The sequence below is a fragment of the Phalangium opilio genome, unplaced genomic scaffold, assembly GCF_054372755.1.
Source record: "Phalangium opilio isolate 3A_F unplaced genomic scaffold, DU_Popi_V2 ptg000017l_1, whole genome shotgun sequence".
Taxonomy (NCBI): domain Eukaryota; kingdom Metazoa; phylum Arthropoda; class Arachnida; order Opiliones; family Phalangiidae; genus Phalangium; species Phalangium opilio.
Window position 1 is genome coordinate 1640423 of NW_028324151.1, and position 27212 is coordinate 1667634.

Sequence of the window (27212 nt, forward strand, 5' to 3'; positions counted from 1 at the left end):
ATCCTTCCAATTTCTATCAAAGTTTAAACTCAAACCCTTATATTGTACACCTACAATATAAAAAATCCCACGCGTTAAAAAACAAATTATATTACCTTATGAATAATAATTATTCAACTTGCCTCCCTACAAGGACAGATCCAGATTTCTTTCTTCACACTCACCTCTACAACTCCGACACACAAAATGTAGCGTGAGCTCGAAGCCCGGTCGGTATCGAAAACCACAGAGCCTCTCTTATGACATCACCATTGAGATTAGAAACTACGTCAAAAAAACTCAAGGTCTAGACAGGAGTTGAAGCTTATTGTTCCGACACGGTTAGATCATAGCTTATATCAAGAATTATAATTACAAACGGATAATTTTAATTGGATAGAATTTTTACACCCCGCCCGAAATATATTGTGACGCACTTCGAAATGTCTGCTACGTTGTCTGATGGTTTTTAAGCACATGGGTGGTGAAATTATCGCGACTTAACACGTGGTGGGAATTTGACCACGTGGAGCAAAGTTTAACTGAAACTGGAGCCAAAAAATATTACATTACCACGTGGTTAAATATTAAAAGCGAGCGTTCAATCAAATTAAACACTTTAAGAGTGCTTATATTAAACAATAATGGACCTAACCAAGGAAGAGTCTAGCTTCGCTTCGAGGATGATGAGAAAAATGGGTTGGTCGGAAGGAAGGGGCCTGGGAAAGAACGAAGATGGCAACGTTAATATTATTAGAGTATCGAAGAAAAATAACACGAAAGGAGTGGGGTTCACAGGGAACGAATTGGATTGGGTGGCACATCAAGATGACTTTGATGGCCTATTGTCTGCCCTTCAAGATCAACACAACGTCAAAGATACCGCCAAAGAAGTTACGGGAAAAAATGGGATGAACTTAGAACAAAAATCGAAACAGTCCAGAAGTAGAGTGCAGTAAGAAAACGTTGCTGATACAATGATGATGGACATTGACGTTGTTAAAGTTTCGCCTTACTTTCAGTTACCATAAAGCCATAAAAGGGAAGGATTTAAGTAAAGCTAATGCGGAGGACATGAATTCCATTTTAGGTCTAAAAAAACGGAAACGTAAAGACACTCCGACAGAGGTAATACCAAACCGCGTCATGGTGGGTAAGACTTGAAAAACCATAATTTTGTAATTCAGGAAAACGACGAATCAAACTTGAAAACAAGTACAACAAACATGAAAGATTATTTTTCGAACAAAATGAAACGTAAAAAGGTGGAAAACGGAAATGATAACGTTGACGCCACTTTGGAACCTGAACCAAAGAATACTGAACCTGTACTCAAAGATGAACCAGTTACGAAAAACAATCCTCAAGAAGAGAATGATCCAGCATTCTACAAAAATCTGAACTTCCTAAATATAGTTTCGCATAACTTACGGACAGTAAAATACCGTAGTTTAGCGACTAAAATGCCGGAATTTTGTAAATCCTTAAGTGATATGTATGAAAATGATGTATTTCCTGGTTCAAATTTCTTGTATATTAAAGGATATGGTAATTGGTAAAAAAAAAAAAAAGAATTGTGTCTGATTCATTTCCGCGTCAAAGTCAAAGTCAAACTGTTGAGGTCACGCAAAACAGAGAACTTTGTAAATGACCATTTTATTTTGAGTACAGAAATAACATGAGCAACATGATTTTTATTTTATTTTCTTAATAAGTACTGTGGGCTTTAACAAGTTCAGATAAAATAGCAAACCACCAAAGCGTCATCATCATCATCGCGTATTACTTACGTTTTTTTTTTTGAGAGGTAGGTTTGATAATTTAAATGACTAACTTTAGTTTAATTCTATCTATGCTAATTTTGTCTTTTTTTTAAAATTATGAGCGTATGATAAGTAGAAAATATTTTAAGTTTCTTTATTAAAATCTTTTAAAAACAAAGGCCATCCCAAAAAAATTAAGTTTCTTGTTGTTTTTTTTTTTTAGTTTAGTTACGTTTAAACTACCCTTTGTTTGTTTGTTTAACTATACATTTACATAACATATTCACATGAGAGTAAAAACAATGGCACTAAATATTATAACACAACCACTGGGCTACTTTTTTTAATTAATTATTTCTTTCATCAAATTGTTTCGCTTTACGATGTTAACGAATCGTAGAGCTCGAAGAAGTTAGCGTCCGACCATTTTACGGTTGGCGAGAGTATCAAGGTATTTATTTAAATTTTTTTTTTGTGGCACTTAGTGGGGGGAGAACATTCGCGGGGGCGGGGATGTTATAATTAAAAACCAAACATTAACTAATAATAATAATAATAATAAGCGCAAAAAAAATACACTTTCAAAAAAAAATAATAATAATAATAATAATAATAATAACAACTGATGATGCGTTAACTAAATAGTTAAACTTTCTACAGAACTGACTAAAAATAATAATAATAATAATTAAAACCAAAAAAACAATATTAATAAACAACCCATGGCAAGAAAACTACAGTTTAAAATAAACCCTCATTGAGCAAAAAATGAGAACCAAGCCAAAAAACTTTAATTATTATTAATTATAATAAAGTTCTCGTTAAAAACAATCGGGGGGGGGGGGGAACTTGTTTAAACCGGTTAGAATAATATTTACAACATAGACGACGCGATTTTCATGTATTTACAGAGTGGCACTAGTAATTTTTGTTTTTTTTTTAAAAAAAAGGGGGTATCGAGAGGTTACTTCGATATTCCTTCTTCCATTTTTAATTCACCTTTTTATAAATTCTTAAATTATTTTATTGCTAATAATATCACTTGAGGTTGAAAAAACTAGGGTTGGCGGAAACATTTTGGTTATTACCTTGATTTCCGCGCGTATTCGTTGCATATAGTTGCTGTTGAAAGTTATGAAACTGAACAGCGTAATTAGGGTCCGCCGTAGTTGGCCCGTAAAACGGCGATTGTTTATAGTTTAAAGTTTGGCCCATAGAAGATGGTAATGGCTGAGTTGTGTCCGGCGCGAGTCCGGACGGTGATAATGGCAGGTTTTTATTGCTGTGAAACATTCCTCCGAGTGGACTGTTCACAGAGCCCATATTAACCATCGAGTTGTTCATATTGGGACCATTATTACCCATTGGCACTCCCGTAGTCCTATTAAAGTCATTGGGGTCACTTAGCATAGGGGAGGCGGCCGACATTGGCTGACCCATCGCGTTGGGAGTCGGTGGCCCACCCATAAAATTCATCGGGTTCCGATTCATTTGGGCCATGGCCCTCGATTGCGCGTCGAGATCGTGAGCGGGTCCCGCCAGAGGCATATCGCCTCCGGGGTTAGGCAACTGCATTCCGTTAGGTCCGTTATTTGGCGGACCCGCGCTGGGAAAATACTGTAAATTGTGCGTTGGTACTTTACTATCCAGATTCGTCAGCGGAGACGCGTAACGTTGCAAAAAATCTAAGCTCGGAGGTCTATTGCTTACGGATGAACAGTTTTGAGGTCTGGCAGGAAGATACTGAATAGTGTTTGGCGCGCTAGCTTTCACGTGCACATTCGGGGACATGTAACCGGGCGAACCAACCGCTCCCGGATTTCTCGGCAGCATCGCCGGACTGCCTTGAGGCAAGGGACTCGATCCCCTCTTAGGGACACCAACGGGTGATCCGGGAAATTGTTGCAAGTTATTGCCATTTCGAGGGCCACCCGTTTTGCCACCACCACCAACGCCGCTGTGCATTATGGGATGGTTTGAAGTGGCGGGAGAACTAATGGTATTCCCTCCCGGCCCCATGGGGGGTCCCGCTCCGGGACAAGGTACCTGTTGTTGTTGTTGTTGTTGTTGCATTTGCATCATTGAGGGGCCAGGACTCATAGATTGCCCGTGATTATAGTTTGAGGTAGTAGCATTTTGAATATTCATCTGCTGGATGGACATACTTGCATTTACAAATGTATTGTTTTGACGCGGAGCTGGACTTAAGTTCTGACCCTGTTGTTGGCCTATTCCACCAAAAGGCATTCCTTGTTGCCCGTGCATCATATTATTATTATTGGACTGATTTACGTGCATAGATTGCGCATTTGGATTAAAGTTCATACCTTGACCGGGATTACATCCTACAGGGCTGTTACCCATATGTATGTTGGGAACATTCATAACTGGCGAGTTAGGGTTTTGATTTCTATTCAGTCCAGGCGACGCCAAGGCGGAATCGCTCATGGCCGTCATCGACGCGATGGGATCAAAATGAGAAAGTCTTTGCGAACCACCGGAAACTCCCATACCCGAGCTGCTGTCGTCCCCACCCATACCCGATCCCAAGGGACTCGCCGTTTTAGAATGGTCAAACGGACCCGACATTTTTTGTAAATTCGGTAGGTTTTGAGTATGAGGAGGATGTCCTTCAAACATTTGCATATTCGAAGGTCCGGGACTGGAATACTGACGATGCAAAACCGGTTCCGGGTTACCATTTCCCGGAATAAACTGATTCCTAATCATCATACCATCCATTCTTTGAGGAGCGCCAAAATTAGTCGGGAACCTCGTGGGTCCCATTTCATTTTGAACATGAGGACCCCTGTATCTATGATGATCCATGCCTGGGCCTGCCGCGGCGAACCTAGGCATTGCTCCAGGCACTTGATTATGAAAATTCATATTATTCGGAGGCGCGCCGCCTCTAAACCTATGCATCGGCCCTTCCATCTGTTGCATTCCGGGGTGCTGACCAGGATACATACGCGACATACTGTCACCGTTATTCATTTGGGGAAACCGTGGATGTGGGCCATCAGAGCATGAACATAAACTCGACGTACAAGGACCCGGTCCAGGACCAGGACCAGGACCAGGCATATTACCAAAAGAATTCCTTTGCATATCGGGTCCGGAGAAAGGTGGACAATTTGGATTGACCGCGGGGTCCGCACCATTCGGAGGAACACTGAAAACAAATCTCGGTTTAAAGTTTAAAGAGCAGTTGACTGAAGAAAAACGGCACTCCTTGAACGCTTAAAATAACTTGAGAAAGAGGTTTATCGCGGACACTTACTTTTGGGATAACATCTCCGTTTCCCTAAGGCCCGTATTTGGCTGTTTTTGAATAGTTAATTCTTGGCCTTCAAACGTATTTAGGTATTGAATTTGTTGCGGAGAAGGAACTGGCATCAAACTGGGCTCCTTTCCAGGACAAGGTTGTCCTCCCATTGCCTCCACGGGTTTTGGGGTAGCTCTCGGAGATTGTCCACAAAGATGCAAACTTCGATTGCTACCAAACATCATTCCATCTGTTGATGAAATAAACAAAACCTTCATCCTCTATCCTTCAATGTTGATTTTATTCCCAACAGACGCGTACCAGAACTCGGGGTCAAAGGCTGAGAAAGAGGTCCGTAATCCATATCAACTGACTGTTGATTAACACTTCCGGGTGTGGTAGCTCTTTTCCTATTGGTACCACTGGCTGTCGTCGATACGGCTGAACCAGGGCTTGGCGCTAGATTATTCGGGGTTGAAATTGGTATGGGAGTTGACGACGACGTCTTGGGTAATGCCCCCGAAGTTCCAGAATTTCCAGGGTTTGATGGTTTGGGCGAACTAAGAGGAGTCGAGTGAAGACTTCCTCCACTCGGACTCGGATGTGACAAACGGTTTGTCGATGTTGGTGGATGAGGAAATGATCTAGATGGGTCAACTGGAGATGGGAGACCGGATGCCATATGAGGAGATGAAAGTGATACGGTACTGGGTGAAGCGGGATGAGGGCTGAGAACCGGACATCGCGACCCTTGATGATAAGGAGGAGGTGGACCTTGAACTCTTATGGTTGAATTTGGACTGGCACCGACAGTGGGGCTCGAACTGCTAAGAGATGGCTGTTGTTTAATACCGCTTTGAGGGGTGATAGGATGATGAGAAAGAGGTGGGGGTTGATTTTGATTCATAGCTTGAGGAGATTGCGGAACGGAAGGACCGCCACATTTAGAGTTTCCATCATCGTAAAAATGATTTAACCTTTGCCAATCATTCGGATCGCCAGAAGGGCAATTGGGTCCTTGTAACGCCGCCTTTTGCTGAGCAAAATGATTGGCCATCGCGGGGGACAAGGGGTGTTTAACTCCTTCCATGTTATTAGAACATCCTTGATGTTGAAGAGGATGCGCCCCGGGATGGTTACACATTTCATTGTGACAATGAGGCATCATTCCTTGAGGATTTCCTAGCATGTGATGATTCGACATCATGGGACTTTGAGAATTATGCGGAGGTTCATTACCACCGGGACTGTGCAAATCGGGCAGCAATAATTGTCCAAGATTTCTTAGTATGACAAGTTGTTCTTTTCTGTGCTGTCTTTGTTCGGGTGTTAAATTTTCATCAGGAACTTTGACACCTAGGTTTGCAAATTAAAAATAAAACACCGTCGAGTGTCCTGATGCATTCTGAAACATTTTCCAGGTAATACTTACTGTTCAACTTTGTTGAGTCCAGATTTGTACAAGGCCCCATATTATCACTGTTGCAAGGATATTCGCCTCCCATTGGATCACCGCAATGCGGACCCATTCCAGGATGAAACATTGGCCGGTTTCCTTGTTGCATTTGAAATCTCGGATCACAATTCATGTTAGCACCATTCATAGGATGGTTCCAGTTACCCCTCGGACCCATGCCAAAGTCTTGGGGTCCGCACATTCCCTGATGTATTGGCCCAGGAACCCTGGCGCCAACCATTGGCATTCTGGGTCCTGGACCGTGACCCGGTTGGTTGCAAGGGCCGTGACATTGTCCACAAGGACCACCAGGATACTGGTGATGAACTAAGGAACTTTGCACGGGGTTCATGGGACCAAGCTTCATTTGACGATTACCCTGTTTCATTTGTGCTAGGTTATTTAACCACATAGCGGAGCTTTGACGGTGAAATTGCTGAACCTTTAGCGGATGCTTCTGCAAAAGGACAATTCACGTTTTCCAACACTTACAATACCAGCGCGATTCAACCATGAAACGCAACAACAAAACACGCACCTCTAAAAACCTGACTGTTCCTGGTTGTGCGCAATGAAAGGCAATAATAGAAGGATAATGTTCAGAAAGAACCGCCTCCGCCGCTTTGTTTGCTAGTCCAGTTGAGAAGACAAAGATTTGGCTCTGCTGCTGCATATATTGTGATTCGATGGAAGTCGACGATTTGTTAACCATGTTACTGGGAAGAGGTTGAATTGAGATAGCGGGTGTTGGAGGCCCACCGCCCGGACCAGGATTTGGCTGTCCAGGAGGTAAGCCTGGTCCACCACCCGGACCTATATTTGGTGGGCATGGTGGAATAACCCGGCCACACGCTGGGGAAATGTTAGCCCCAGTGTTAGGTATCACTTCGGCTGGAAAGGCACAGCGAAAATTATGCGTTTTAAGTTGTTTTTCGCGTGTTCGAAAGCTTTAAAAGAGCACCATACTTTTAATAGCACTGGTGCAAGAAACAGGCGTAACTGTTCCTTTATTCCCAGGCGCCACACTTTCCTTCTTATCCCCCTGATTCTCCATAAAGGGCGCCTGTTGCTGAGCACCGCCTACACGCGCGGAAATTACCTTCATCAATGATGTCCCCTAACATTTTCCCTAACTCGTATTTACCTCCTTCATTTTTAATCTCCCGCGATTGCGGACTGACTTCGGGGCTGGCATTGACACTTTTTTCTCCAGTAGGTTTTCCATTCACGTTGGAAACATTCGTTGTCGCGTTGCCTGTAGTATTTGTAACTGGCAAGGCGTTACTGGTCGCGCTACTCGTTGGAGACGCGGTAGCGGACGGTCCGTTATTACTCGAAGACACATTGAGTTGTTCATTTTTTTCAGAGTCTTTCTCCGTTTTACACGTATTTCTCGACGACTTATCCTCAGTCTTAATAGCCATACCATCAACGGGCTTCGAGGCACTAGTCTCTAACGCATTGGCACCCCCGCTAGACGTCGTCGAACTTTTGTTATTGCTATTCGACGTGTTACCACTACTCGTTGTGGCGGTTGCGTTGCTTTTATTAACGTTTGCGTTTAAGTTTATTAGAGTAGTAGCGGCGGTGCTTCCGTTACAGGAAATTTTCTTCTCCAACATTTCCTCAAATACTTTTACTTTTTGTACAACACGATGCTTTTTTAATATCAGTTCAATTTTGAAATTTGTTCCGACACAATGACACACATCTATGACAATGTGACCACAATTAATTTCTTTCTATTGATTTAATTATTTCCCTCAACAGGATTCATACAACTTTTGGAAAACCGATTTCCCTGCGTTTTTCCCACACATTTTCCCGAGTTTTCCCCATATAGAGCTATTTCAGTGGGGGAAAAATTTCGTCTGCTACGAAAATTGGGCCTGCCTTTTTGTGTAGAGGGCGGCCATTTTGTGAGGGTTTCTCTATGGGCAAATAGCATTGGTGACGTAGCCATTACCCCCTCTGAAATAGCTCTATATTCCCAGTTTTTTTCTCATATATTTCCCTGAGTTATCCCGGTTTTTACCATATATTTCACTGCGTTTTCCAGGTGTTTTTACCATATATTTCCCTGCGTTTTCCAGGGTTTTTTTACCATATATTTCCCTGCGTTTTCCAGGTTTTTTACCATATATTTCCCTGCGCTTTCCAGGGTTTTCTACCATATATTTCCCTGCGTTTTCCAGGTTTTTTACCATATATTTCCCTGCGTTTTCCAGGTTTTTTTTACCATATATTTCCCTGCGTTTTCCAGGGTTTTTTACCATATATTTCCCATGCGTTTTCCAGGTTTTTTACCATATATTTCTCTGCGTTTTTCAGGGTTTTTTTTACCATATATTTCCCTGCGTTTTACAGGGTTTTTTTTACCATATATTTCCCTGCGTTTTACAGGGTTTTTTTTACCATATATTTCCCTTCGTTTTCCAGGTTTTTTACCATATATTTCCCTGCGTTTTTCAGGGGTTTTTTTACCATACATTTCCCTGCGTTTTCCAGGCATTTTACCATATATTTCCCTGCGTTTTCCAGGTTTTTTTACCATATATTTCCCTGCGTTTCCCAGGTTTTTTACCATATATTTCCCTGCGTTTCCCAGGTTTTTTACCATATATTTCCCTGCGTTTTTCACCATATATTTCCATGAGTATTTCAGGGTTTTTTACCATATATTTCCCTGCATTTTTCAGGGTTTTTTACCATTCATTTCCCTGCGTTTTCCAGGGTTTTTTACCATATATTTCCCTGCGTTTTCCAGGTTTTTTACCATATACTTCCCTGCGTTTTCCAGGTTTTCCCCATATATTTCCCTGCGTTTTCCCGATTTTTCCCATAAATTGAGTAATAACAACGGGGGTAGTTTTTTTTATAGTTGAAGCAACCCCTTCAGAGCAAACTTACTCAAACCTCACAAATTCCGCGATTTCCATGAATTTTACTAAAAATTCTTAAAATCCCCGAGTTTTCCCTGTATTTTTTTTGTCAACTATTTATTTCCCCCGAGTTTTCCAGGTTTGTATGAACACTGACTCAAGTGTTACATACCTGTTACGTTACAATTGGAGTAATCATCCAAAACACAACAAAATCCTTGCTAGAAAAATATGTACAAACGTTTTTAAGTATAAATAAATACTAAGCATATTTTTTTCTGTTAATTTTTGTTTTTTTGTTTTTTGTATAAATATTTGAAATTCCTTGAAATTAATGATTATTTGGAAAAGATTTTAGTACCAAGTCTTTAGAGCAATAATTATCATCCAAGAACTTAATAACGTTTTCCTTTTTCTCTTTGTAAACATTGTCAGTTTGATGAATTAAAATCTAAATTGTTAATAATTTTGATATTAAATTAAAGTTAGTGATTTTAGTTAAAAAAAATCAACATGGCCACGTGCAGGATAGGTTACCTAAGGTTAAGGTATACGCTTACCTGTTCTAATATTTTAAATATCCAGAGATTCAGTGTAACGTAAAAACCTTGAAATCTGTTATACAATAATTAAGGTTGCGTATTGAAATATCGTGACAGACATTGAAAAGTTTTGGTAACTATTTAACATACAAAATGCCATTGATGATAAAATGAATTATAACTTCACACACCAAGTGTACTTTTGATTTAATATACTCTAAAATCTATTGGAAAGTAGACATTATAGGTATATATAATTTGTAGGTTGGAATGAATAGTTGGTCTTACAGATAATTGTTTTAAATGCAGTACTGGACGCCTTGAGACAAGCCAATCATCTGATTGCGCTGCGTAGGAATTTTCCCACATTTGTTCAGCCTTTGTAATGCCATCTAAAATGAGTTGTCAGAATGCTTAAATCTTAAGTGCATCGTGAAATTCCTCTTTAGAGAGAACATGACAATGGTGAACTAAACTCTCAATAGTGTTCTTTAAATTTTTAACATATCTTTGCATTATGGCAATGGTTTGAGGAATTATTTTGTTGCATTACTAAGTTACTTGACACATAATTCAAACCACTACTGTCATATCCCACAATTATTAAAAGAAAAAGTAAGAATCACGCTTGATAATTGACACAATTTGTATTGTATTATTAGAATTACGCTTTTGAACCCTATATTATTAGGTTGAAGCTTATGTCAAGCTTAAAATAGCATAGAAGCCATTTTCGCTTTTACTATCATACGTAAGCCTTGGTCAAAGTAGACTTTATTAATAGCGATTTTTAGGTAATTATCGTTAACTTAATTAATTAATTAAGCAAAGGCCTACCTGTCGTTTGGAGCTTTGTGGGCATTTTCTAAGACTTTCACCTACAAATCGCAGGCATTTTTGAGAAGAGACTTTGGAAAGTCTCCATGTTGACGCTCTAATCATCTTGAGGCCATGTGATCTTATTTAACGCGAAAGAAAACACCACCACTCGCGATTATTAAATATTTGATTTTTTTTCACATTTCCTCGAATTAATTACGGGGTTATAACATCACAAACGAAACTTCATTATCGCCGAACGTTGCCTAGGCCTATTAACGCGTACTTAAGCGGGCCTAACCTAACAAGTTAGCTTGATAAAACTTTAACATTCCAGTCTCTTTGGACACTAAAGAATTAACTACTAAGAAAAGAACAAAGACTAAAGAAAAAGGCCTCTAAGGCTGGAGGACTTACAAATCAGTTGTAAAGGATCATATTCAGGAATGCAGTTACTGCTTTTTGTCTTTGTACAATAGCTTTTTTATTGTACAGATGCGAGAAACAAAACGCAGTAACATGAAAATTTCCTAATTTATCGATGCGAGCTAAATTAGGGCTAGACATCAGCTAAAAACGTAATTTTTTTACGTACATTTATTTGGTTGAAAAAACATCGTAGACTATGGTGTGATGTCTGGCTGGCTGGCTGGACCGTCGAAACATTTTAAATAATTTCTCAATTTTTAAAACATAGCTTATAACATAATTTTTATTAAAATGTTTAATGACAAATTAAATAATAAAACAAAACACATATTTCTGTGTTTACAGAATCTTTGTAATTCTGCGGCCCAGTGCGTCTCTCTTGTACACAGCCAAAGACCTTGGATTTCCTTTAGGTTTAGCGATAAGCAATTTCGAACGGCCTGATTCTAACGAAGGTCGTGGGGGTTTCGCTGGAGGAACTGACTTCCTCTTTTCTAACGACGGTCGTGGGGGTTTCGTTGGAGGAACTGGCTTCCTCTTTTCTAACGACGGTCGTGGGGGTTTCGCTGGAGGAACTAGCTTCCTCTTAGGTACTGGTTCTTCGAATGAACTGGGTTTTCCTTGCAAACTAGGCCTATAAGTTATAGGTGCTATGATATCAATTGATGAGAAATCATCAGTAGTGCATGGAGTGATGCTGCTGGTTTGAGACACGTGACTTTCTTCGCGCGATGTCGGTGATATCAGCAGCCCAAATAAACAAAGGAACAAGACAAATGCCAACCCGAACGCAAAGCCACACAATATTCCTATCTTCCGCGTCATCCATTCTTTAATTACTATAGCGCAACCCTTTAAAGGTTAAAGTTCAAGGTCGTAGATTGTCTGACGGAAGAATGCTAGGTTGTGTCCCTAATTACCTTTGTGTTAATGAATTCACTGTTGGCAATATCAGCCGCTCGAGGAACACCTTCGTTGCAATAACTGTTAGTCGAAGGATTGACGCAACACGACTGAGGAACCGCGTATTTTCCATTTCCGTGTTTCCACCACCAGTAACTTCCGACGTAATCGAAATAACTCGTTGATCCGCAACATTGTAACTAAAATATTTCTTCAATTACAAAGAAAGAGATTACGTGTCGAAGGAAACCCTTTCACCTCTTTCTGGGCCATATCTATGTAATCCGTTACTACATCGTCGCTTCCATATTTCATTCGTACGTCAAAAATGTTTGTCTCGATGAACTCATGGAAGCGCTGAAATATCCGTGTTCAATAGATTGTTTTATAAACCCAATAATTACTAACCTTCGTCTCCCATCGACAAGCTAACGAACCCGCGAATATGACAAACAGTAGCGCCATTAACAGAAAAAATATAAACTGGAAGAATTAGGTAAGTTTGTAATGACAACCCTATTTGACTTGGTGTCGGTGAAACGTACTGAATGGAAGATATCAACGGAGTAACATTTGATCGCGAAGACTGCAAAAATGGAAAGTATAATAAAGAAAATCCCGGCGATTAGAAGCAAAACTGACGCTATTTGAAACTCTCGGGTATTCAAAAGAATATCGTATTTGTCTTCGTATACGAGCGATATCGCGCCAACAATGATGTATATCACTCCAACCACCTTATGCAGTTAAGCCTAATTAAAATCAGTTGAAAAAAAAGTATCTCTTGGCTTTAATCCTACTTACAAACAATATAAAACCGACCACAAGAAGTTTTTTCATGTTTAATCTGATTGTTTCCCGCATGCTCCAATATTAGGCCTACTTAATTGTAAACGTCTTGCAACTGTTCCGAGCTTCGCGCCAAACTGTTTTAAAAAAAGGCGGCGGCAGACGACATAAGGCTGGACATATTATATTGAACATGACGTATAAATCACGCGCGTTATTTAAGAACAGATAAGCATTATTAGACACAATTCATCTATGGCCTATTTGAATTTACCATCGAACTCTTAAGAATAACAAATATTTTATTGATAAGTAATAAAGAATACAAAGAATTTTGCAAAGCCAGGCTTACTGACTTCGAAGACTGGCGAACAGACATGCATAAAACCTTCAATAACTTTTGGGTCGTTGTTTAAAAAGGAATTGCGAAGTTGCTTAGTCCTTAAGCAGCAACTCGAAAAATTCTTTTTTAACATTAGGCATGAAAACTTCCAAGGCTGGCAGATCGAAAGAACCCAAAACGATCTTGGTCAATTCTACGACGTCTTCCTTGATCTTTTTGAAATTCGGGATATCATGGAGGACAAAATATATGCTAGACAGTTGGAACGAGGCCTCAAAATACGCCCTTACATTATGTCGGGAACTTCCGCGCCAATCTCTTAACAACTCTTCATAGGGTTTCTTGGCTTTTCGGAACTGTTCCCTATCGTAGTACATTCTTCCCAATTTATAAAGCAATGGATGGAGATAGTACGCGGCAAAAGGTGATCCAACGGTCAACTCCCGCATTTTTTTGATATCTCGAGCAAGATCGTTCGGATTCGAGTATACCGTGAAGTTGATGAATTTCCTAAGATTCAATTTCTCGAGAGGTTCTTGATTTTCGAATTTGCAAAGGGCGCATTCGCAATGGAAATCAATATCATCCCATAAACCGCGAAAATATTTAAACAAAACTTCCTGACCCTTTTTCAAAGGCTTAGTGCTTCTTACTTGGCATACGTCTCCGAAATGCGTCAAACAGCAAGTGCTATCGATGCAATCATTGTTAATGTACGATGGGGTTATGAACAAATAGTAATGATTAAGATCGTTAATTATCGCTTTAAAGAGATTGAATTTCACGATACGACGGATTCTTTCTTTGTAGACCATTGTGCATTTGTCCTTGCTAGGATCTAAAGTGCCCATCTCCTTTCCGGCCCATAATTGATAAAGATCTTTACCAACTTCCGGGTTCTTTCTAATCTTTTCAGCAATCAAGTCAACGAAACTTTCTAGATCTTGGTTGTGGCTGGAGCTTAGAGGAGCTGTGTAGTGGGCAAACGCTTTGCAGCAGATGAGTAACGTTCCCGCTTCTACATCTTTCGTCACGAATAATCCACGCCCTTTCTTTCCAGCATTACCTACTTTAACGGGGCCATAATATTCGGCGATATCGTAGTCTTTTAAATGCTTGTAGAATTCGGCCATATTGTAAATGCCATGGTCACGCTGTAAGATTCTTTCCTTAGCCTTGGCCAAAAGATTCTCGATTTCCTTGCTAGGAGGCTTGAGTACTTCAACCTTGGCGCTCAATAGATCTCTAGCTTTTTCGTATTGGCCCAGACCAATGTAGGCCTGACTGGCCCGGTAGATCGCTTTCACGTGGACGGAATCCTTTTTCAGGCATTGTAAGGCGTTGTCCAAGGCTTCCTCGTATTTTTCGAGTCTCAGTAAGCACAAGGAACGATTGGAAAGAAGTTCCACGTTGTTGGGGTCCAAAGCGAGGCCATCCGAATAGATTTTCAAAGCCTCTTCGTATTTACCAGCAACAAAGAGCTTGTTGCCTTTGTTGCGAAGTTCCATGACTCGCGTGCTGGTTTCAACTGATTCTTCTTCATTGATATCCTGAATGACTAGTTCCTCGCGATCTTTATCATCGAGTTTGGCCATGTTGTAAATTGCACGGTCACGTTGTAAGATTCTGTCCTTGGTCTTGGTCAAAAGATCCTCGATTTCCTTGCTTGGAGGCTTGAGTACTTCAATCTTGGCGCTCAATAGATCTTTAGCTTTATCGAATAGGCCCAGACCAATGTAGGCCTGACTGGCCCGGTAGATCGCTTTCACGTGGACGGAATCCTTTTTCAGGCATTGTAAGGCGTTGTCCAAGGCTTCCTCGTATTTTTCGAGTCTCAGTAAGCACAAGGAACGATTGGAAAGAAGTTCCACGTTGTTGGGGTCCAAAGCGAGGCCATCCGAATAGATTTTCAAAGCCTCATCGTATTTACCAGCAACAAAGAGCTTGTTGCCTTTGTTGCGAAGTTCCATGACTCGCGTGTTGGTTTCAACTGATTCTTCTTCATCGTGCCATTTTAGGTCAGGAAGTCTACGCCTTATCTGGTTTCTCGTTAGGATGAGGACTTCATTTGGATCGTAACAATGTACCTACAAAAAAATTACCAATTGCCACAAGTTTGCGGATATGGTGAGAAAAAAGTGCAACCTACGAAAATATATCCGAATTTATTAACCATGAAGGTAGGGTTTAGAATAGCCAAGTAAGTTCCTTTATTGAACGAAGACGATGGTAATCGATTCTCGTATATGACTACAGTGACAGCGTTTTTTCCAACTGAATCTTCCACGATAAAAGTAATCGATGCGTTTACGATTGGTTTTACCAGCAAACGGCAAAGGAAAAACTTTCCTGTTTTGTAGTGAATCATAAATAATAAACTAGGTTTTTAAATAATTAACCAGGCCGACAGTTTTATAAAAAAATTTAACCTAAAACTAATGATTTTAATCATCATTGTACCTAGATTTTAGTTTCCTATTTTATTATCGAAAAAGATAAAATTGCTGGCGGAAGCTTACCATGAAGAATCTGGTTGACAGATTTCATGAGACATTGAATGTCAACCAAGTCTTTGGGCTTTAGAATCTCATCTAATTCTTTGTCACCCCTAATCTCAATAACAAGCCAGGATTTGAGTGTACTTTCAAGAACAGTATCATCTAAAAAGAACCCTGGATTTGTTCGAAATAATTCATTTGTTTTGTTGAAGGCAAAAAGCTGTAGTTCCCTATTCACGCTTTTATTCATATCTTCTTCAGTATAAGTGTAGTCCGCCAGTTTGCCAGTGAAAATGGCGTGCAACAGATGTTCAGAAAAAGCCATCGTCACCTAATTTAATTTAACTATGAATAAACTTGACGATATAGGCTTGCCTCTGTGGTTGCCAGCGAATTATTTTTGCGAAATAAATATTATCATTATTATATGTTGTATTGAGATTGTATGATTGAAACTATTGTTGCAATATAGCAAAGGCTTATCATCTATTTATTTATTTAAAGCGGTTAAGGTAAAAGCTATGCAAATGTGTAAATTAACACTGGCAAGAATTAGTCTTCACAATTTCTTGAGAAACTATCAGAAAAGTTAATTACCTTCAGTTGTCGTTAAATTAATTAGTACTTTGCTACGCGTCTAGTAAATGTCTTTGTTTGCCCGAATGTCCCGAACGGATAAGTGCGTCGTACTCTATTTGTTAATTCGTAACTTCGTACTACCGCAATGACAACGACAACGAAACTATCTATGGCGTACTTTCAGACATACAAAATAAAGCTAGAACTACCTTTCTTGGTGAATTCTTTCTTAGAATTTGGTTACGAATTGCTAAGAAAGTTTCGTTGAAACCGCTTTGAAGGTAGATTGTACACATACAAATGGCTGCGGATATATTTTAAGGTATTATTAAGATTCGGGCTATTGTAAGTGAACCAGCCGCGAAATTTAAAAAGACCAAATGCCACGTGGTTTTTATTTCTTAACAAAATGTACCATTATACTAGTAGATATTTTATTGTAATACAATCACCGTTTTAAAGACATAAATATGGTGTTGTGTCGACATTAGCTTGGGATTCCATTCTGTTCAATCCAGCTGGCTGTAAAATAATAAAAAAAAGCAATTAGGGATTTACTGATAGTTTCGCACAAAGCTGTTCGTTTAAGCATTGGCGCTGTGTTATTATGTGGTATAGAACCTTGAATTTAAATTGTTATATTATATTCTTATGCTTTCAGTATGTTGATATCTTACAGCATGAACTCTTTAGGTCATCTGACTTTTTAACGCAGGAATTCTTATTGGGGTCGAACCCAAGAGAGTTCGGATAACAAGTAGCGGTCAAAACTGAACCGCCACAGCAGGAGAAGAATGTGTTACATTCGGAATCTGCCGGACAGTGACACGCCCCTTTTTTACAAGGACATCCTGTAGATACACGCGTATGTATTCGGTCGACAGGGGTATCTGAAATGTCGACCTAATATAAGTTATTTCAAGCAATGACATTTATGTCCAGGGGTTATTATACATACCACTGTTACCGCAACAAGTAGCTAGTGGTCCCTCATTAGGACGAGCGACGCATTTCTTTGTTGCAGGGTCAAAAACTTGCCCTATCTTACAGGATTGCTTCACGATCCCTTGTTCCGAGCAACATATCCAATAGGTACTGCAATCGCATTTGTCTGCAATAAGTTTCCTGCCTTTTAAAGGTCGAGGACACGGATCGTCAGAGGCTAAAATTAATTAATAATTAGTTTAATCACTTTAATTTATAATTATTTATTAAATACTTGGACTCTCAGGCTTCGGACCCTCGCGACAACCGCATTTATTATCAATTTCGTAAAAATATCCTTTTTTGCATTTTCGTAAAGTTTTGGTTGAATTATTCAAATTGCATTGATAAAAATATTTGCTGTTACAAGGGTCAGTTTGGCAACCATCTTTTTCACATACGAAACAACTCGCTATTAAATAATAATTACTTTTTAAGAAAGATTAAAACTATTTAGATTTTATAATAGTTACGCTTACATGAAGATGTGATAGTTAACGAGATTCCCGCAATTACAATTAACCAGAGAATTAAATAGCGTTGAACATAAGTTCCTGACATTTTCGCGATATAGTGAACAAAAATCTATGTTTTGGTATTTACTTACACAATTGCGAACTAAGCAATGTTCAGAGTCCCAGAATGTACGAAGGTTATATTTAATAGGCATTCCTTCAAATTATACTTATTTAACTTTGGCTTCATTTAAATTGCTTACAACGCCAGAAGTATCTTTCTGTTTATTGTTGCATCATATTGATACACTTTGAGGTTCTTTTTACGATTTCGATGGTGCGATCCAAGCCTCTCAAAGGCTATGATGGGATTTTCCACATTAACTAAACTTCCTTTGAAATTTTATTTCTAAAATTGATATAAAACTTTAGGACGGATATCAAAGGCGGTACTTACAATTAATATTAAAAACCCAAGCAATTATCATTGTGGTGTAACGTACAGTCGCTTTACTTCCTGTTAATACGAAGACAGGATGGAAATGTTGACTGAGATCTCTGATATGATATGATAAATAAATACAACACTCCTTTTTCTTATCAACTGTGTTAGACAAAAAATATTTAAATTGAAAATGAAGTAACCGATCCCTTTGTCCTAAATTGAGGCTATATATAAAGCGTTAATACATAATTTAGACAGTGAAAAGGTAACTACATATTGGAGTAAAAAGACCGTAGGCAAATATGAAGGTAAATATTGAATAAAAATTAATTCAGAGTCCCCTATTTTATACATAATTTTGAAAAAAAAACATTCCTCTCATTTCAGTTGGCTACTTTGTGCATTGTGGCTACCCTGATGGTCTGTGGTCTAATGGTGGAAGAAGTCCAGTCCGAAATTAGTTGGGGTTGTACATTTGGTTGCGGAATTTACCACGCTTGTCGAGCTAAAGCCATCAAAAAGGGTGACTTCTCGGGATGTGGTAGCCCACCAAGTGGATGTAGATGTAATTGTTTCGCTTGGGAAAGATGCTAGTTAACTCGTTAAAAATATGTATATCTTTTAAATTACCCATAATTTTGTAGTGAAATTAAATTTTAAAATAAATGCTGTTAAAACTTTCTCATAATCGATAAAAATCAATGATAAAATAAAGATGAAAAAAATGTTTTAAAATACACAAAAATATTAAATATCTCATATTTTATCAAAACGTGCCACATATATTATTTTTTATTAAGATTTTAGTAAGACGATACGATGTTAGATACTACGTAGGATTCGACACTTTGGAGTAAAAAAAGGTCTTTAGACGAACTCTACTGATAACCTCCGTGCAAAGTTTGAAATATTTAGGAGTCTTAATTCTTCTGATAAGTTCATAGACTTTTGATGAAGAAGAATTAGGAAATATTTCGGTAAGTTAAAAATTAATTAACGAAAAAGTTTAAAAACTATACGCTTCGTTTAATTGAAACGAAATTATAATAAATCGTAATAGAAATTATTACTAATTTTCGTTAAGTGTGCCACATGATTTGCCCCTCTAATGTAATTTATTGTCAAAAAGTTATGCTCAAGTTATTTTGACACTATGGACTTTTTCTTTCATGATAAAAATTTCTCCATTTGTAGCAATGCGAGATTAACAAGAACTCAAAATGTTTTGGATCTTAGATTCTTTATAATTTTACGAACATACTGTCACGAATGGAGAGTCGAGAATTGATTGACAGTGCTAGCGAATCACGGCATAATTCTGTGGAATTAGAAACCGAAGTCGAACAATCGAAGGGTACATTTCTTAGTCGATTGACTTACGCAAAGTTTCTTACGGTTGTTGGCCTCGCTTTTGGTAATTTTTCTATCGGCGCCTGCGTATCACTTCAAGCCCCGTTCTTCCCGGCTGAGGTACGTTTATTTTCTTTAATAAATTATGATAATTAACTTTGCAGCGTAAGATATGCTTTGAAAGGCTACAGTGTTGCTGTGATCTAGTTCAAGCAAGAATTAATTGCGTCTTACCATGCATAGGTCACTCCACGACTAACTCTCAATAACCAACTGGTGTCAAACTTACTTAACATATCTTATCAATTAACGATTACAGCTAGGCGTATTTTAATTTTGTTTTTAAATGTAACAACTTAAATCTTTTTCAGGCAGAACGTAAAGGGGCTACCGCGTCGCAATATGGCTTCGTATTCGGTGTTTATCAAGTGGCCATATTCTGTTTCGCGCCAATATTCGGGAAAACAGTATGTACTTAATGTTTATCAAACGCAACAATTACAAAATTCCCTTTAGGTCAACATAATCCCTCCGTATATAACTTCAACAACGGGAATTGTAATAGTTGGAGTGTCTTCGATATTATTTGGGTATTTATTGCGTCACACACGCTTGTTTATTTTGGAATTAGATTTAAGGTTCTGAAACTATTTTCAGCATTCTTGACCGTGCATCTAATGAAGCCTTCATACCACTCGCAATCATTATCCGTATGGTCGAAGGTATCGGATCGGTATCGGTCAAGACATCGAGTTACGCTTTGATCGGAATGGAGTTCAAGGAAAACATCACCTTTATGTTCGTAAGAGAATTTACCGCAATGATTTTAAACTTGGTAATTATATTACAATATGAATAATTCAATTAAAAAAAAGGCATTGCTAGAGACGTCACTGGGTATTGGACTAATTGTTGGACCAACTTTAGGTGGATTAATGTACCAGGTAAGTTTGGGCGCGAAGAGGAATTTTTAGTATAACATAAACACTGTGTTCAATGTATTTAGGTTGGTGGATACACGGCTCCGTTCGCTGTCGTCGGGGTTCTACTTCTTGTAGATGCTTCGATCATGTTAGCAGTTTTGACAAGATCAGGTTAGTTGATGAAAAATAAAGAAACCGGCATCCCGGTCGAGTTTTCTAACACTGGACGGATGCCGGTATACCTCTTGTTTTGTCAAATCAAAGTGCACTTGACTATGGTTCAATAAATTATGTTTGAAATGACAGGTGGTGAATATCAAAAAGCAGGAGAATTATTTAAATTTTGCCAAAACATTCCGTTACTTTTCAATGGACTAACTGTCATGTCAGTGTTTTTGTACGTTGGGATTTTTCAAACGTCACTAGAACCGCATTTGCGAAAGGTTCGTAATATTTTGAAGTTTGGAAAGCTAATCAGTACATCGTAATGTAACAAACACTCTTCAGTTTTCATTATCACCTTTTGCTGTTGGTTGCATTTTTATTATAACCGGGACGATATACGCGCTAACTGCGCCCATTGTTGGCCGATTATGCGATAAAGGGGTAAACTAAATAATTCTAATTATATTTAATTCGTATTTAATTTAATTTGATTTAATTACGAAGGTAAATCCAAGGATATTCGTTTTGATTGGTTGTATTATGGCATTATGTTCTCAGACTATAGTTGGTCCAGTCGGTTTTATACCAGTGGAAACGTAAGTACGCCATTTTGAATATCTTATTTAATTTTATGATTAATCTTAATTACTATTTAGAGAGATTTGGATGGTAATATTAGGATTAGTTTTCATGGGTCTGGGATTTTCATTAAAATTGGTGCCAAGTTTCGTCATCAGCTTGAGAGACACAATGTAAATATCATGTTGTTAATTTTAGGTTTTTGTATTAAACTCTTACTTTGTATTTCAATAGAGCTAGAGGATTTCCGAATGATATTACAACTTACGGATTAGTTTCCACACTTTTCGCGACTTCACAATCGATAGGGTAAGAGATTTAAAGGGAAGATTACCCATATTTTAGTAATTAATATCAATTAATTCAATTTAATGTTTTTAGCGCATTTTTGGGCCCAATTGCGGGTGGTTACTTGCTTGATATATGCGGTTTTCGATGGGCTTTACTGGCAATTATGTCTCTAGAGACATTATTGGTAGACAACTTCACGAAAAAATCTAATAATATCATAAATATGACTAATTATTATTTATTTTGTAGCTTTTAACGTTGCTTATTCAATTTATATACCGATATTTCAAACGAACTGACGAAGAAATGGACCCCTTACTACGCGAACGAAATTCGGCGCGGAGGAAATCTATATTCGAACAATCTTACACTAAAACCGTCTATTAATTAAAATATTTTGTAATTAGAAATATTTTTGCCATACATGTAAAAACCAAATTTTACCAATAAAAATACAAAATATTTTAGCATGAATCTCATAAACTCTATAGGGGATTGCCTAAGTTTATAAGATATGTTCCAAGTTGTAGAATGGAACTGTCTTCGTTATCATATTCATGGGTAAACAAATGATTAATAGGTATGGCACTCTGCATTTTCCTCCAAAAGAGTTTAAACAGTCAAAACCAGAGACCTGCCGCTTCCCTAAATATCCAAACGTATTTTTTTCGGAATGGTAATTTGATATTCCATTAAAACCGATAAAAATTTTGAAGGAAAAAATATCATAGTCGATAAATAATAGATATCGGTAATCAAAGTGGAGAAATGCGTCAATAATTACGTGATTTTTACCACACGATTTTAGTAACTCGAACGTAGTAGTATAGAAGTTTTCAATTGGTATATATGCCTAGTACGTGTTGAATATTACGCGATTGCATTCGGGACTTTGTATTTGGGTCAAAATTAAGTTATACTATCCGAACTTCGGAACTTGACATATAGCGACAATCAAACCTTGGTCAAAATGGCCACGAAGGGCGATAAATTAGTATTGGAAGCCATTTTCAATCCTTTTCTAACGGATATCAATTTGGATAACGAAAAAGATGATTTGGAAGATTCGGATCAAAATGGTATGGAATACTTCGTTCGTTCATTCATTGGTTGCGTCAGAAATTCATGATATAACCCTCCATCATGAATTTCTGGTTGAATGGATGAATTTAGTATGCAAAAATTCATTTTAGGTGAAATAAACGAAACCGAGGAGTACCGCGAGGCTGTCCAATTAGAGTTGTCAGCTATCAAATTAGCAGAAACTGGACAAATCAAAGAAGCCATAAGATTATTTGACGAAGCGATTAATCTAGCACCGGACAAACCGTCATGTTTTAATAACAGAGCGCAGGCATTGCAATTAGACGGAAATATCGGAAGTTGGTTTAAGCATAAGTTTATAAGTTATGTTCCATAAGTTCAGGGCCCCAGCCGAAATAGTCTCAATTCTCGCTTGTCGTTCTCGAACTAGCGCGAGCTGTAACTCTCTAGCATTACGAAGTATAGGTAATATCACTTGTGGAACATATCTTATAAACTTATGGTTTACGTTAAGACGATTTTAGAGGGAAAATTCAACCTACTTATTTCCCAATTTAGGCGCTCTGGAAGACTTGGAGAAAGTACTTATTTTAACAAAGGGCAAAGGTGAATTGGCGGGAAAAGCGCTTTGTCAACGAGCCATAATCGAGAGATTTTTGGGTCAAAACGAAGAATCATTAGAAGACTTTAAAAAAGCTTCGGAATTAGGAAACGCCTTTGCAAAATCGCAGATGGTCAAATTGAACCCTTACGCCGCATTATGCAATCAAATGTTAAGTGAAATGATGTCAAATGTCGCCAATGGAATCAGAGATCAAGATGACGAGTGAAGAAAACCCGTTATAATAATTTTCAAAATTTTTTGCGTGGTTTTTTTTATGAATATACGAGCAATTCATTTGCAAAATTGTTTTATATTGTTACACTTTTCTAAATAGAATCTTATATTAAACTCACCTGGAAAGTTTACACGAATAATTTAAGTTAACACAATAAAATTAGTCCTTGACCATTTTGTTTTTGTAATACAATTTTTTCTTTCTTTCTATAAATACGCGGATGAAGAATACTTAGTAATTGATTTTGCTGGACTCGGAGTTGATGTCTGAATGGCGAGAAGTTCGGGTAGTTTATTATGCAATTCCTTCAAATCCCGAGAAGCCTCGCCTACTTTCTTCTCGTAATTTCGTTCAGCCAATGGGAGTACGACATCGAGAAGGAATTTTGCGTTTTTCTGAATAAACTTTGCCTGAAAAGACGTTGAAATTAAAAGTATCCCAAACAAGTTAATTTAATTTAATTTAACTACATTAACCCTTTTTAAGTAATTAGTAATTAGTAATTACCTCTGCGGAATATTTTTCACTCGAAAGCGCAATTTCGATATGTCTAAGTTGCGATAAAAAACATTCGACTAAAGCGAGTGTGATCTGATTATGACTGGTAGGAGTGTAAAGTTTCAAAAGGTCATCGACAAAGGTCATATAAGATCGACTAAATAAAGTAGTGCTTAAACTTAACGAAATATAAGTATCATCTGAAATACAGACAATAGAATATAAGGATTTTGAAAATAACCACCAATTTGTTTCATGTCGCGTACCATAAACGTAGCTAATTGTATTGGTAATTCCAATATCCATCATATCTTCGAGAAACTTTGTGACTCCGGCTTTATTTTGAAGATTTTGCGGTTTCCATCGTTCCTCCGACGCTCGCAGTTTCACCGCCTCCATTAATTTACTCTTGGCATCAATGATAATATTTTCAACATCGCGCCACAAAACTTCCTCAAGAATGAATACCAAATCCAGACCAATATCGCAAAGCTTCCGAAATTAAAAGACGGTTCCCCATTTAGGCTTAACTCCGTTTCGCGTTTGGGCTTAACTAAGTTCCGCGTTTAGGCTTAAACTAGTTATGAGAAAAAAACGAAGAAATACCTGATGACATCGTGTCAGAACCATCTCAACACATTCGGCCACAGTTGACAAGGTCACTTGCATGGTGAAAACGTGACGCGAAAATATTTTCAGAAATCTCAACAGTTCAGATTGCGCCCAAATAACAAAAGCTGAATTACCACGAAAAATATAAATTCGACAACATTGTTCTCTAAGCAATTGCTCTTTTTTTTTTCTTTCAAACCTGAGGCGCAATTATTGCTGTTGTTAAAAGCCCGATTGAATTCCTTGCCAGTATCAGACATATTATTAAAGAAAACGGTACAAAGGCGATTTATGTAAGGAGTGGTCGCTCCTTCGACTTTTTGTTGTTTCATGGATTGTTTCAAAATGGCGCTTCGATGTTTCAAGAATAAACTACAAGCCTATTCGCGTCATTTCAGAAGTAATTGTAAAAACTGACGCCACAATCAATTAGCGCTTGACTTATCGTACTTGAGATGATTTTTCAAGTAAAATCAGAAGATGAACCGCTCTTCTGGCGGCCCGTGGTCCACCTTGAAGCGATTTATCCGGGGAAACTCTTAGTTCTTTCATCAGAACATCAACCAGAGTTTTAATTCGATGATCAATACGAGCCCTAAAATAGTATCATTCGCTTTTTGATCGAAAACTGGACTTCGCAACACGCGTAACAGAATAATCAACGCGATAGATTGGGTATTTAATCGCGAAAACCGACTTTCCCCAAAGATGGCGCGCAAAAGATGAAAATAAGCGGTAGTAATTTTTAAATCGCGCTATAATATGCTCGTCACTCGTCGTTACGACGAATATACGTTATTTCTCGCGTTAACTTACAAAATGGGCTTATACAAAGACTTACCTCATTTCCTTTGGTAACGCGATTTTAGGATCATTGGCTGCAGAAAAAATAGGTTGGAACAAAAAAATAAAAAAAAATCAGATTTCAGGTGAATACTAGGCAAAATTTAGGCGAATTCACACGCAATTCCAATCTAGGCGTATTTGAATTTTCGCGTGTACCTTTCATAACTAATTCGACTGCGCCCTCAAAATCTCTTTGAGCAATATGCACATCAAGTTCTTCGGGTAATTCCAGATATAGTTCGGGTACTTGATCAATATCTACATCTGTTCTATAATCATCGGCACTTTCTCCGCCAAATGCTTCAGAAATAATAACAAAAATCACCGTAATGTGAGTTAATACGTCAGAAGCACCTCCAACTTACATCGGAGAGAGACGCGATCTTCTATGAAAGGATTTTTAGCATCTAAAAATGATTCCCTTCTAATTCCAGTCGGAGTAATTTTTTCTTTCTTTAATCTTTCAAAGACTTCAATCCATTCTTTCTGCAATTAAATTTAATTAATTATCCTAATTACGCTTAAAGTAAAATTAATAATGCTTTACTTTGACTTGTGACGATTCACAAATGAACAGTTTTGTGTCGGGGAACATTAACACTTTAAAAGCATTCTTCATTTCTGCATATATTTAAATTGTTATTTAAACTATTGAAATCCTTACAATTAAAAGAATTAAAGATAATCTTACGATTATCATCTTGTATATTAACTAAGGCCAAACTATCCAATTCATAAAGGTCCTGGAATTTATATTGCACGGGTCCTCTCCTGACAAAATAAATACAAATGCGTATGGACATACTGTTCTTAATACGCGCACACGAAAAAGCACCCAGCCAGTCAGCCATAAGGGGTTGGACCAATACTTTTACAGCCCTAAAGCGCGCAAAAGTAAAAAAACGCGTGTGTACCTGTTTAACAGCGGCGTTGCTAGCATCAAACTATCATTTAGCATAACGGCGTATATTTTTCTTATAATTGTAAAATCTGATGGACTAGCTTCTATAAGCTCCGCGCTGTAGACAAGATGACGTCCGCGCACATCCAAAATGCTCTAAAAACCATTATTTTACTAATTATCTTGAGAGTTACGTAGAATAAATCATTGAAACTAACTGCACATCCTTCAACTTTCTCCAAAAGAGAGGACAGACTCTTGTTAGAGTCCTCATCATTCTTTTCAACTTGTCTATCACCCGTATTTGACGCTTTTTAAGAATAAAACATTTTAACATCTACAATGTTATTTTCAAAATGTAAAAACACACATTTCACTCCAGTAATTGAAATTTCCAATAGAGCATTAATTACTCCTTGCTGTTCTGTCAACATGTGACTTAATTGGTACATCTCACTTTCCAAATCTTCAACAAAAATCGCGTTAACGTTAATCTTTTAAAAACAGTTGGAAAGTGTTTAGCTAAACATACATGATATTTCTTTGGCAGTTTCAATGAACTGCATGTAATTTTTGTAAACATTTTTCTTAAGACAACCATTTGTTTCATCAGAAAGAGACTGAATTTTTTGTTTGTTTATTATAAGTTCATCAACTGATAATGCATTTTGGGTTAGGTTTTTTATATCTGAATAGATTAAAAGTGAAATCAGATTTAACTAAATTAATTAATTAATTATAAATTTTAATTTGCAAAATTGACGTTATGAGAGATGTCAAAAATTTTGATTGACATTTATGAGTCTGACACACCCACCGAACATTACATTAAAAAATACAACATTCTGAATGCCGCTCTGACTTAATTAGAATTTAAAATTATTTCTTACATAATTCCGGGCTGAAATCCACAGCGGAAAGTTTCGTTGCAAGTATATCTGTCATTTCGGACAACAATAATGGTCAAGACTCGAGAATATTTGACCAATACCCCAAAAACGATACACAAGTAACCCAAGAGTACCCGGAG

At 37.8% G+C, this 27212-nt stretch overlaps 9 protein-coding genes across 17 annotated transcripts; 3 read left to right on the forward strand and 6 right to left on the reverse strand.

Annotated features, from left to right (window-relative positions):
* The first annotated feature begins 623 nt into the window (after nt 1–623).
* Nucleotides 624–2430, forward strand: LOC149702326 (PIN2/TERF1-interacting telomerase inhibitor 1-like). The gene is made up of 3 exons (XM_089866113.1): nt 624–934; nt 1002–1107; nt 1167–2430. Exons 1-3 carry the CDS (start codon nt 624–626, stop codon nt 1536–1538), a joined length of 789 nt encoding a protein of 262 aa, XP_089722239.1. The 3' UTR covers nt 1539–2430.
* On the reverse strand, nt 1616–11032 carry lgs (BCL9 domain-containing protein legless). Of its 3 annotated transcripts, none has more exons than XM_089866083.1 (14): nt 10728–11032; nt 10179–10282; nt 10041–10114; nt 9909–9963; nt 9710–9799; nt 9521–9569; nt 7611–8177; nt 7433–7546; nt 7005–7357; nt 6443–6923; nt 5988–6366; nt 5332–5834; nt 5026–5260; nt 1616–4917 (listed from the first exon to the last, which is right to left on the reverse strand). In XM_089866083.1, exons 1-14 carry the CDS (start codon nt 10750–10752, stop codon nt 2781–2783), a joined length of 5166 nt encoding a protein of 1721 aa, XP_089722209.1. In that variant the 5' UTR covers nt 10753–11032; the 3' UTR covers nt 1616–2780. The 3 variants fall into 3 exon arrangements, with proteins under 3 accessions (XP_089722209.1, XP_089722208.1, XP_089722207.1); XM_089866082.1 differs by having other exon boundaries at nt 1616–3991; nt 4070–4917; nt 5332–6366; XM_089866081.1 differs by having other exon boundaries at nt 5332–6366; nt 10728–11031.
* Nucleotides 11033–11171: 139 nt separating this feature from the next.
* Nucleotides 11172–12994, reverse strand: LOC149702328 (uncharacterized). The gene is made up of 2 exons (XM_089866124.1): nt 12059–12994; nt 11172–11990 (listed from the first exon to the last, which is right to left on the reverse strand). The coding sequence occupies exon 2, from the start codon at nt 11961–11963 to the stop codon at nt 11478–11480; it is 486 nt and encodes a 161-aa protein (XP_089722250.1). The 5' UTR covers nt 11964–11990; nt 12059–12994; the 3' UTR covers nt 11172–11477.
* LOC149702329 (tetraspanin-33-like) lies at nt 12038–13213 on the reverse strand. The gene is made up of 6 exons (XM_089867110.1): nt 13183–13213; nt 13105–13113; nt 12587–12627; nt 12450–12524; nt 12300–12398; nt 12038–12241 (listed from the first exon to the last, which is right to left on the reverse strand). Exons 1-6 carry the CDS (start codon nt 13211–13213, stop codon nt 12038–12040), a joined length of 459 nt encoding a protein of 152 aa, XP_089723236.1.
* Nucleotides 13115–16549, reverse strand: LOC149702330 (uncharacterized). Of its 3 annotated transcripts, XM_089866090.1 has the most exons (5): nt 16460–16549; nt 16269–16387; nt 15693–16002; nt 15323–15522; nt 13115–15260 (listed from the first exon to the last, which is right to left on the reverse strand). In XM_089866090.1, the coding sequence occupies exons 3-5, from the start codon at nt 15994–15996 to the stop codon at nt 13266–13268; spliced, it is 2499 nt and encodes an 832-aa protein (XP_089722216.1). In that variant the 5' UTR covers nt 15997–16002; nt 16269–16387; nt 16460–16549; the 3' UTR covers nt 13115–13265. The 3 variants fall into 3 exon arrangements, with proteins under 3 accessions (XP_089722216.1, XP_089722214.1, XP_089722215.1); XM_089866088.1 differs by having other exon boundaries at nt 16269–16501; XM_089866089.1 differs by having other exon boundaries at nt 15693–16501.
* Nucleotides 16550–16634: 85 nt separating this feature from the next.
* On the reverse strand, nt 16635–18325 carry LOC149702331 (uncharacterized). 5 transcript variants are annotated; one of them, XM_089866119.1, is made up of 7 exons: nt 18147–18284; nt 17953–18078; nt 17714–17852; nt 17470–17646; nt 17209–17412; nt 16928–17140; nt 16635–16772 (listed from the first exon to the last, which is right to left on the reverse strand). In XM_089866119.1, exons 3-7 carry the CDS (start codon nt 17793–17795, stop codon nt 16738–16740), a joined length of 711 nt encoding a protein of 236 aa, XP_089722245.1. In that variant the 5' UTR covers nt 17796–17852; nt 17953–18078; nt 18147–18284; the 3' UTR covers nt 16635–16737. The 5 variants fall into 5 exon arrangements, with proteins under 5 accessions (XP_089722245.1, XP_089722242.1, XP_089722241.1 ...); XM_089866116.1 differs by having other exon boundaries at nt 17714–18098; nt 18193–18325; XM_089866115.1 differs by having other exon boundaries at nt 17714–18082; nt 18147–18283.
* A 1078-nt stretch (nt 18326–19403) lies between these two features.
* On the forward strand, nt 19404–21909 carry LOC149702332 (MFS-type transporter SLC18B1-like). Its single transcript, XM_089866100.1, has 13 exons — nt 19404–19604; nt 19856–19951; nt 20001–20074; nt 20142–20286; nt 20360–20428; nt 20491–20578; nt 20714–20850; nt 20915–21013; nt 21077–21168; nt 21229–21324; nt 21386–21460; nt 21533–21626; nt 21692–21909. Exons 1-13 carry the CDS (start codon nt 19404–19406, stop codon nt 21827–21829), a joined length of 1404 nt encoding a protein of 467 aa, XP_089722226.1. The 3' UTR covers nt 21830–21909.
* A 98-nt stretch (nt 21910–22007) lies between these two features.
* Nucleotides 22008–23517, forward strand: LOC149702333 (tetratricopeptide repeat protein 36). Its single transcript, XM_089866122.1, has 3 exons — nt 22008–22521; nt 22636–22824; nt 23045–23517. The coding sequence occupies exons 1-3, from the start codon at nt 22413–22415 to the stop codon at nt 23314–23316; spliced, it is 570 nt and encodes a 189-aa protein (XP_089722248.1). The 5' UTR covers nt 22008–22412; the 3' UTR covers nt 23317–23517.
* Exo84 (exocyst complex component Exo84) lies at nt 23383–27212 on the reverse strand. Its single transcript, XM_089866094.1, has 16 exons — nt 27073–27212; nt 26715–26870; nt 26553–26648; nt 26401–26492; nt 26196–26338; nt 25973–26052; nt 25829–25902; nt 25647–25767; nt 25438–25581; nt 25277–25313; nt 24886–25030; nt 24635–24815; nt 24430–24560; nt 24090–24315; nt 23833–24023; nt 23383–23735 (listed from the first exon to the last, which is right to left on the reverse strand). The coding sequence occupies exons 1-16, from the start codon at nt 27125–27127 to the stop codon at nt 23532–23534; spliced, it is 2076 nt and encodes a 691-aa protein (XP_089722220.1). The 5' UTR covers nt 27128–27212; the 3' UTR covers nt 23383–23531.

Coding starts and splice junctions, on each gene's coding strand:
- LOC149702326 (XM_089866113.1), top strand. CDS start 624: ATGGACCTAACCAAGGAAGAGTCTAGCTTCGCTTCGAGGATGATGAGA. Junction 935..1,001: donor CAGTCCAGAAGTAGAGTGCA/GTAAGAAAACGT, acceptor CCTTACTTTCAG/TTACCATAAAGCCATAAAAG. Junction 1,108..1,166: donor GTAAAGACACTCCGACAGAG/GTAATACCAAAC, acceptor TTTGTAATTCAG/GAAAACGACGAATCAAACTT.
- LOC149702330 (XM_089866090.1), bottom strand. CDS start 15,996: ATGGCTTTTTCTGAACATCTGTTGCACGCCATTTTCACTGGCAAACTG. Junction 15,523..15,692: donor TGTCAACCAGATTCTTCATG/GTAAGCTTCCGC, acceptor ACTACAAAACAG/GAAAGTTTTTCCTTTGCCGT. Junction 15,261..15,322: donor ATAAATTCGGATATATTTTC/GTAGGTTGCACT, acceptor ATTTTTTTGTAG/GTACATTGTTACGATCCAAA.
- LOC149702332 (XM_089866100.1), top strand. CDS start 19,404: ATGGAGAGTCGAGAATTGATTGACAGTGCTAGCGAATCACGGCATAAT. Junction 20,075..20,141: donor GTGTCTTCGATATTATTTGG/GTATTTATTGCG, acceptor AACTATTTTCAG/CATTCTTGACCGTGCATCTA. Junction 20,851..20,914: donor TAGAACCGCATTTGCGAAAG/GTTCGTAATATT, acceptor AACACTCTTCAG/TTTTCATTATCACCTTTTGC.
- lgs (XM_089866081.1), bottom strand. CDS start 10,752: ATGCCCACAAAGCTCCAAACGACAG. Junction 7,358..7,432: donor TTGCACCAGTGCTATTAAAA/GTATGGTGCTCT, acceptor GTGCCTTTCCAG/CCGAAGTGATACCTAACACT. Junction 4,918..5,025: donor ACGGAGATGTTATCCCAAAA/GTAAGTGTCCGC, acceptor ATTTGTTTTCAG/TGTTCCTCCGAATGGTGCGG.
- LOC149702328 (XM_089866124.1), bottom strand. CDS start 11,963: ATGACGCGGAAGATAGGAATATTGTGTGGCTTTGCGTTCGGGTTGGCA.
- LOC149702329 (XM_089867110.1), bottom strand. CDS start 13,213: ATGCATGTCTGTTCGCCAGTCTTCGAAGTCA. Junction 12,399..12,449: donor CTTGTCGATGGGAGACGAAG/GTTAGTAATTAT, acceptor CGGATATTTCAG/CGCTTCCATGAGTTCATCGA. Junction 12,242..12,299: donor TAGATATGGCCCAGAAAGAG/GTGAAAGGGTTT, acceptor GAAATATTTTAG/TTACAATGTTGCGGATCAAC.
- Exo84 (XM_089866094.1), bottom strand. CDS start 27,127: ATGACAGATATACTTGCAACGAAACTTTCCGCTGTGGATTTCAGCCCG. Junction 26,871..27,072: donor GGATTTCAGCCCGGAATTAT/GTAAGAAATAAT, acceptor TAATCTATTCAG/ATATAAAAAACCTAACCCAA. Junction 26,493..26,552: donor TTCAATTACTGGAGTGAAAT/GTGTGTTTTTAC, acceptor ATTCTTAAAAAG/CGTCAAATACGGGTGATAGA.
- LOC149702333 (XM_089866122.1), top strand. CDS start 22,413: ATGGCCACGAAGGGCGATAAATTAGTATTGGAAGCCATTTTCAATCCT. Junction 22,522..22,635: donor GGAAGATTCGGATCAAAATG/GTATGGAATACT, acceptor AATTCATTTTAG/GTGAAATAAACGAAACCGAG. Junction 22,825..23,044: donor ATTAGACGGAAATATCGGAA/GTTGGTTTAAGC, acceptor TTCCCAATTTAG/GCGCTCTGGAAGACTTGGAG.
- LOC149702331 (XM_089866116.1), bottom strand. CDS start 17,795: ATGTCAGGAACTTATGTTCAACGCTATTTAATTCTCTGGTTAATTGTA. Junction 17,647..17,713: donor GTTAACTATCACATCTTCAT/GTAAGCGTAACT, acceptor ATTATTTAATAG/CGAGTTGTTTCGTATGTGAA. Junction 17,141..17,208: donor TACTTGTTGCGGTAACAGTG/GTATGTATAATA, acceptor TCGACATTTCAG/ATACCCCTGTCGACCGAATA.